Consider the following 7,861-nt stretch of genomic DNA (forward strand, 5'->3'; position numbering starts at 1 on the left):
AGAGAGAGAGAGAGTTTATCTTGGAGGGATAAATTTGATATAAGCTTGTGCTGTGCATTAAACCTTTTCCCGCATTTGAAGGCGTCGTGGGCAGTGGGGAAATATATATAAATAGACAAAGTCGTGAAGTAGACAATTTCTACGCGAAATATATATAAATAGAGAGGGAGAATATAGAATCGCCACTAACTCCCGGTCTTCGCCAATCTGCTCGCTCTCTCCCTGTGGGGAAGGAGGTCAAGAAGAGAAGCGAACGAGAGAGATTTCCTTGGTTTGGTTCCGTTGGGCTTCGTCGATCCATGGATTCTTTGTGTCATCCTCATCTGCCTCTTGCTCCTTGATTCCATCTCTTGATCACAGTTTCTGTCTCTACCTCTACACAAGAACGGTGGAGATTCCAGCCATTCCCATGACGGATCCCGCGTGCTCTTCCCCGCTCATCGCGCCAGTCCCTGTCCCCGATCCCAACGAGATCGACCTGGAAGCCGGCTCTAGCGAGCAATTCCAGTGCTGGATCTGCCTTGAAAGCGATGGTCCTCCTTCTTTTCCCTCTTGTTTCCAGTTTTTTCCTCTCAATCCAGCTCGACTCTTGGTTCTTCCTCGCGGAACTTGGGGAGAGATTCCGATCCTTGATCTCTTGAAATAGTAGGGGGCCAGAAGAGTCGGAATCTTGGATTGTTGTCTGGAGATGTGTCATTTTGTTGCAGTTTCTTTAGCTGATTGCAATTTTGGGTTTTCTTTATTGGGTTTTTGACTTGCAGGAATGGATTTCATAGCGCCTTGCAAGTGCAAGGGGACTTCCAAGTACGTCCACCGTGAATGCTTGGACCACTGGCGGGCTGTGAAGGTGAGTGCTCAGTTTTCGCTTGTGCGTGCCTTTTGGTTAAGGTTTCGGCTTAAATGCGCCCTTGAAATATATTTGGAACATCCTCGCTTGTCGTGTAAGAATATAACAATACTCATCATATGATTTGTTGAGTTTTAGTGTTCTAGATGCAAGTATCAACTGTGATTATCGTGGCCATAGGGGTATAGCTGCACCAATCTGATTTTTATGTGAAGGGTCTTTTAATAGAAAAGTAAGATTTAGTGTTCAAGATGGACAAAGATGACCAATCCCAACAGCTCAAACTTTTAGATGCATTGTAATGGAACAGCTTAGGGCAAGGTTGAGATTAGAATAGCGGAGGAATCTAAGGAACATGGTTCACCTTACTGGTCTGTATTGGTATACCGAATTATCACGAACTTAGCTGGTTTTGCCCAAGTCGTGCGACACCCTTACGTGTTCATTTGCAAAGGTCACCCTCCCTGAAACCTTCTATGGTCCATTATAACCTATAAAAGAGAAAACGGGTTAGAGAAAACGTCTCATTCGGGATCCACAAGCAATCATTTCAGTAAACACTTCATAACCAATGCAAATTACAAACAGACTTTACAAGCTCTGAACGGTCGCACAACAAATGATCCAAAATGGTCAACTACAGACCGAAAGAAAATCGGGCTGCTAAGCCTACTGTCAGTCCTTTACATGTTGTGCAAAGCATGAACAAACCAAAAGACATGGACATACATAAGCATTACGTCGAACACCCCATTTACAATTTTGTCCGTGACAGAACGATTGTTGATATGGTACATATCGAGCTGTACTGACATACCGACATATGATACAGTAGGATGTACCAATAGTATAGTATATACTTTTTGTACCAATCCTTTATTGGATTGGTATGCATTGTTCGTACCGGACGGTATGCTACAGTATTCCGAACCTTGCTAAGGAATCACCTGCTGAATATTTCTGTTGTGCAGAACTGACTAAGACTGTATTGAGGTGCACATTGCTATCTATGGAAGTAATTGGGGTTTGCTAGTGTCATAATCTAAAACTGCAAATGGAAGTTCATGTCAGTTCAGCAAATGATTTAAATTTAGATAACTGATCTATCTGCCAGGTTTTCCAATATAAGTAGATAGATTCTGATATCAAAGGTTTATCATATGCTTTTAGAAAATTCTGCACCTGAATGTCATCATTGTTGTCTCTTGTCATTTTTGTTATTATTCTCTTTTATGTTTAATATATATGTGAAATTGTCTTCATTTCTAACAGCTGACTTTTGCCACATTTTTGTTTTCATCAGGAAGGTTTTGCATTTTCTCATTGCACAACCTGCAAGGCTCCTTACTATTTGAGGGTGCACGGTCCCGCAGACAGGAAATGGAGAATTTTGAAGTTCCGATTCTTTGTTACCAGGGATATACTGTTTATTTTTGCAGCTGTTCAACTTGTGAGCTTAAGTTTTATCATTGCATTTCTTGACAATTTAATGCCTTTTGTCTTGCACCTATTCTTATGATGTCTGCATTTGAAACAGATAATTTCTTCGTTGGCATATCTGGTTTATTTGGTTGATCGCTCTCAGAACTATTGGTTGCGAATGGCTTGTGGTTTTGACAGTGAAATAAGTTTCTACTATATATGTGGTATGCTTCTAAACCATTAGAGCACTTGATGACAATTTTTTTTGTCTGTGATCAGTTATCTCCTGCCTTTTGTCCATGTTATGCAACACTATTATTAACATTAAGATGGTGTTAATTTTCAATAAAAAAAGACTCTAGCTTATTTGTTAAAGAGGAATCAGGGAAAACCACACACAAGTATTTTCTTGTGATAAATAACAATTATGAGCAACCATAATATCTGAATCTATTTTTGCTTTTTTTTTTTACCTTGGAAAACAGATTTTCTACTTCAAAAATAAAAACCGTGTGCTTGAGTTAGCCGTATTATAATGACCGAGGGCATCATTTTTCTCTTATTAAATGATCAGGGTGTGACTTTTCTCTAATTACAATTATCGTTATATATTCAATAATTGGCACTTTAAGAACAGTTGGCCGGTGCTAGAGGTCAATAAGACTTACAAACAAGGTCCTGCCTGTAGTTATAAACCAAGTGTTGATGGAAAGGGTGTCAAAGTAAGTTCACATGTTATACTTGAGTCCCCAAAACAATCCTGGTTGATGAAATCCCATGTCTTGACACAAAATAAGAACTCCATATTGTTTGTCGTCTGCCTTCTTCTTAACATGCTCTAATTTGGTACTGCGACAAGAATAATGATCAGTGTGAAAACTTTTTTGTGATGCAATCCATTTAAAACTGATGGAAAGTGAAACAATCACTCCACATTCTCAAGTTGTGAAATTCTTATGAACGTCCAAGTTTCTATCGGTACTACCGAGGTATTTAGGAGCAAGTCTTTAAGCTGCATAATTCTTTGCTTCTCTTCATCCAAGACTGAAGGTTCCATAATCATCCTTCATGAACCTGCTTAAGACTTCAAATGCCATGAGACTCTTCTGTGCAGCACATGCATAAATCTCTTTGTCTACTAGCCGGAATATGATGAACTGGCAAATTAGACTGTCTCCCAGATCAATGTTCGTATTGTTTATAACATCGTACTTGGGCCATTTCATTTCCTCATTAAGCTTGTTTGCAATTGCAGGGGCGCTATTATTTTTTGCTCTTCTTGGGTTATCTGGGTGCTTTATAACTTGTTACGATCAACAGTTGCACAATGATTTGGCTCAGCCGTGCCGAGAATTTTGTCTTTGTTGCTGTCGACCAGGGTTAGTACCATATCCAGTTATACCTTCTATATTCTTCATTTTGGTGTTGTAATATTACATGTGTGCTTTCACGTATATCTTCGCCTTTCCTGTGTTTGGATCTCTGTAAATTTCAAGTCTAATGTGATACTTTTTTGGGGGGTTCTTTCAGACCGCGTGCAGACTGTGATCTCCCCGGTACCCTCTGCATCTGGGCGGACTGTACCACTTGCTTTGATAATTGTGGAAGCACAGGCGGGGAATGCGGGTGCTTAGGAGGAGAGACTGGCGAAGCGGGTTTGCCATTGATGCTTATTGTTGGACTACTTGTTCTTGGGCTCTTCACCGTCGTCGGCATATTTTACAGCGTGATCGTGGCAACCATGGTCGGGCAAAGGATTTGGCAGCGTCACTATCATATACTCGTTAAACGGATGCTAACAGAAGTGAGTCCTGTTTTCTTCTCTTATCTTGGCATAAGCAATTCCTTACCTTCTTTTTATTGATATGAAACTGTTACTGTTTGAATCCTTTCTCATGTTATGTTACTACATACTAAAGGAGTATGTAGTGGAGGACGTGGACAGCGAGGCCACAGATTGGTGCCCGCCACCCCTTCCCGCGGACCATGTTCGACAGCTAAAGGCACTCGGACTCCTGTAGTCTAATAACCTTTCAAGGCAAATGACCAGTTGTGCTTAATTTGATTCGTGTGGGATTCGTTTAATTTGATGTATTTTCGCTCTATCCACTCTTTAGAGGTATTAATCTTTAGTATTATTCATTAATTCTATTTGACACTAGGCTTCCCGGCCCGGTCCAACCGTAGATCGAGTTCAACTCGACCCGAACCCAACCGCTGGCCATCGCACATATAACGTGGCCATCTACCCCCAACCCTTTTTCGCGAGGGTTTTGCGGTCACCCTCTCGGCCGCGGGAGATGGCGGCGGCGGCGGTGGAGTCGGTCCAGTGCTTTGGTCGGAAGAAGACGGCGGTGGCGGTAGCGCACTGCAAGCGCGGTCGCGGCCTCATCAAGGTGAACGGCGTCCCCATCGAGCTGGTGAAGCCGGAGATCCTCCGCCTCAAGGTCTTCGAGCCCATCCTCCTCCTCGGCCGGCAGCGATTCATGGGCGTCGACCTCCGCATCTAAGGCCGTTGTTGCCTTCCACCAGAAGTACGTCGACGAGCAGTCCAAGAAGGAGATCAAGGACATCCTCGTCCGCTACGATCGCACCCTCCTGGTTGCCGACCCACGGCGTTGCGAGCCCAAGAAGTTCGGAGGCCGTGGCGCCCGTGCCCGCTTCCAGAAGTCGTACCGTTAATATCTGCCGTGGAATGGGTTCGCATTCAATCACCATCGAGTTTGGCTCTTTATCTTTTGGTCCAATGTTTCTGAGGCTTGTTTGTTCTTTTCTTAAGAGATGGATGTTCGATTATACAACTTTTGCTATGATTCTGCTCTTTGTTTCTTATTATTTTGATATTGTGAACTAGATGTTGCTTTATTCCGTCGAGCCTTCTTCGTTGTCTGCCCTAATTTGCAGTCTTAATAATGCTCTATGAAATGCAGTTTCTTTTAATGTTTGTTGTATCTAATGCACAAATCAACACCAAAACAAGGTAACACCATTGCAATTTAGTGTTCCTCGAGACTGTCAAATTTGCCTTCAGCGGCATTTCTTTCGTATCTCACGTTAAGAATGGGTAGCCATTTGGTCTATGTGATGATTATGTTTTCCTATATGTTAATTGTCCCTACTCATTTAGAAGGGCCTCCGTTAGCTGAAATGTTTCTTATAGCCTTGAGTGACAGATTCTTTTATTTGGTTAGAATAAGTTAAATGTGTCTTATGGCCTTGACAAAAAGAGCTGTGGATGCTTTTATTTGGTTATAATAAGTTATGAGAGTAACATTCTATTATGTGATCATAATCTTTGTAAAGAAAGTGGAGAAGACCGGGAAGAACCAACTTCTCTACAAACTCTCTTTTCTTTCTCTCTGCAATTGAACAGATTTGGAGAGAAATGATGAATTTTATGCTATGATTCTAATAAGATGGGGAAAGCGGTCTTGTCTTCTTTTCTCTTCTCTCGTTGCCTGCCTTTGTTTGTATCCTCTCTTTTCTGTATTTCTCTTATCTTCTGTCCTTAAGTTATTATTGTTTTGAGCAATGGAAATTGAAATGTCTATTCTATGTCACCTAGATTCTCCAATGCCTATCAATGATCTGGCTTATTTAGCAAAGACAGGTTGGAAAAGTTGTGCATGCGGGCAGGGATCTTGGTCTCTGAATTGTTCTTTGCACGGTTGACTGTGATTCTACGGAAGGGTTGCAACAGTTGCAGACTGATCAAGTATTTCTCTTTGTAGTTGGCTTGTGCTGTTCATGTTAATTGGTATCGTTACTATTGCTGCAGTAAATCATCAAAATCCTTTGGTGCTTATGCCATGTATTCCCTTGAGTGTTTTTTGCTTCAAAGCTTTTGCTTTAGTGACTACACACCTTTTGTTCATTCTCATGTGGACAGCTCGATTTCATTGCTAGTAATTCTGAATACAGGTTTGGAACAACAATTGAGGTTGTTTCTTCTTCAAGTTATAATAATGTTTTCTTCCTTTTACACATTAGTGATCCCTTCTTCTGCACTTGAGAGCTTGTAGCCTGCAGCACATAAATAATTTAGCATAGACATTCATTGGAGTTATCATTTGGTTGAGGTTAGTGTAGGATTGTTTTGCTAACTTGGTTTGACGATAACCTTCTGGAAACGGACCCACCAACTAGTCTATGATGTTGTGAGTCAACTTTGGAAGGTGTTAAGTGTGCAAAACTGGAACATATATAGTTGTGTCCATCAAGGGTATTGGAGTGATGGCCCGTGTAACCTGAAAATTTTTTTTCTGCTGCTGATTTGCAAGAGCTAGCATGCCTTGTCCACTTCACACCTTGTTGATGCCACTAGCAAACTTGTACGCATTGCATTGCTAGGAGTAATACTACAATTCAATTTTTTTGGAGCTAGAGGCTTACTTGCAGATTTGCTAACTTCTGCAGTTGTCATTATCAGGATTTCCTTATTAAAAATTCAGTAATTTGGAGAACTTTGCTTGTCTCTATTAGGTGTAGCCAGAATATTGTTAGATGGTGGAGGTATTTGATTGTTCTACTTGTACTTTTTCTTTTGGCTCTAGTTTTTCTTTTTTTCGTTTGCCTGATGGTGGCATGAAGGAAGGATAATATGACACCAGTGCAAGTTTGAATTTACAACAATGGTATTTTTAATTCACATCATCTGTATAGAATGTGCAAGTCCATCCTTAGACGATCTCATATACGGCGGTGGCAGATCGTGTCCGCTTCAGTTAGTTTCCTTGTTTCTTAAAATTATTTTCTTCAAGAATATGTTTTGGGTTATGCATTTCTCTTTCGGATATATCTCCTGTTTATTGTAGTGTATTTTTTTTTTACTACAAACTAAGTCTTGCAAAAAGAAATATATATCATCATTCCGTGCATATCTTTCTGGGAGGGTTGTAATGTGTGGAAATGCCATTCCTACCGACTATGTTTCTGAAATGGGTGCTGACTTCCCAGTAATCTTCTGGAGAAGAGTTATTGTCTATGGTTGCCAATACCAATGGTATTTGATTAACTATTGCTATGTAGTATTCTGTTGATAATGCTAGATTAATAGATTGGGTTCTTCAAGTCTGGGAATTTGGATTTTAATTGTTTGCAACAGTGGTGGATGAATTAGCTGTTAGCATTTGTCTTGCCAATTGCAATTGACTTCAACGCTCTTATGATTTTAAATCCATCAAAGATGGTGTGCTTTGACTTTGAGAATGAATACTGAATTGTATGGTCTGCACAATTGTTTTTTAGTGTGCATTATTGTCAATGATCCCTACTTTTCTGTCTCTTTAATGTTGCCCGGTAATATTTGTTATGATAGGCTATATATATATCTTGTAATGTTATGTTACACGATTGTTTAGATTCTGATGCAAGACTTAAACTGTTTGTGTCACCTTTTTGTTCTTCCTCGTCGTCATCAGCTGAGATTTCTTGTGAGAATTATTTCTTTAGACCTATCAATTCCACGAAATCGGATTAGCCTACTCTTAATCTTCCCTGGCTGTCCTTAATAATGTTAGTCAACAAAAGGGTTTGCTGACATGAAACCACATCAACGTACTTTCCATCGGAATGCCAGGTTTTCTTGGACCA

General features: G+C 40.5%; 1 protein-coding gene and 1 pseudogene across 4 annotated transcripts; both read left to right on the forward strand.

The window, feature by feature from the left end:
* The first annotated feature begins 134 nt into the window (after window positions 1-134).
* Window positions 135-5,134, forward strand: LOC135617049 (uncharacterized). 3 transcript variants are annotated; one of them, XM_065116939.1, is made up of 9 exons: window positions 135-271; window positions 361-533; window positions 762-847; window positions 2,151-2,297; window positions 2,385-2,493; window positions 3,525-3,648; window positions 3,800-4,073; window positions 4,189-4,307; window positions 4,432-5,134. In XM_065116939.1, the coding sequence occupies exons 2-8, from the start codon at window positions 410-412 to the stop codon at window positions 4,288-4,290; spliced, it is 966 nt and encodes a 321-aa protein (XP_064973011.1). In that variant the 5' UTR covers window positions 135-271; window positions 361-409; the 3' UTR covers window positions 4,291-4,307; window positions 4,432-5,134. The 3 variants fall into 3 exon arrangements, with proteins under 3 accessions (XP_064973011.1, XP_064973010.1, XP_064973009.1); XM_065116938.1 differs by having other exon boundaries at window positions 177-533; window positions 4,189-4,337; XM_065116937.1 differs by having other exon boundaries at window positions 177-533.
* Window positions 4,570-5,134, forward strand: LOC135617051 (small ribosomal subunit protein uS9-like; annotated as a pseudogene). Its single transcript, XR_010488598.1, has one exon. The product of XR_010488598.1 is annotated as a small ribosomal subunit protein uS9-like (transcript).
* Window positions 5,135-7,861: the final 2,727 nt, after the last annotated feature.

The sequence above is a fragment of the Musa acuminata genome, chromosome BXJ2-7, assembly GCF_036884655.1.
Source record: "Musa acuminata AAA Group cultivar baxijiao chromosome BXJ2-7, Cavendish_Baxijiao_AAA, whole genome shotgun sequence".
NCBI lineage: Eukaryota > Viridiplantae > Streptophyta > Magnoliopsida > Zingiberales > Musaceae > Musa > Musa acuminata.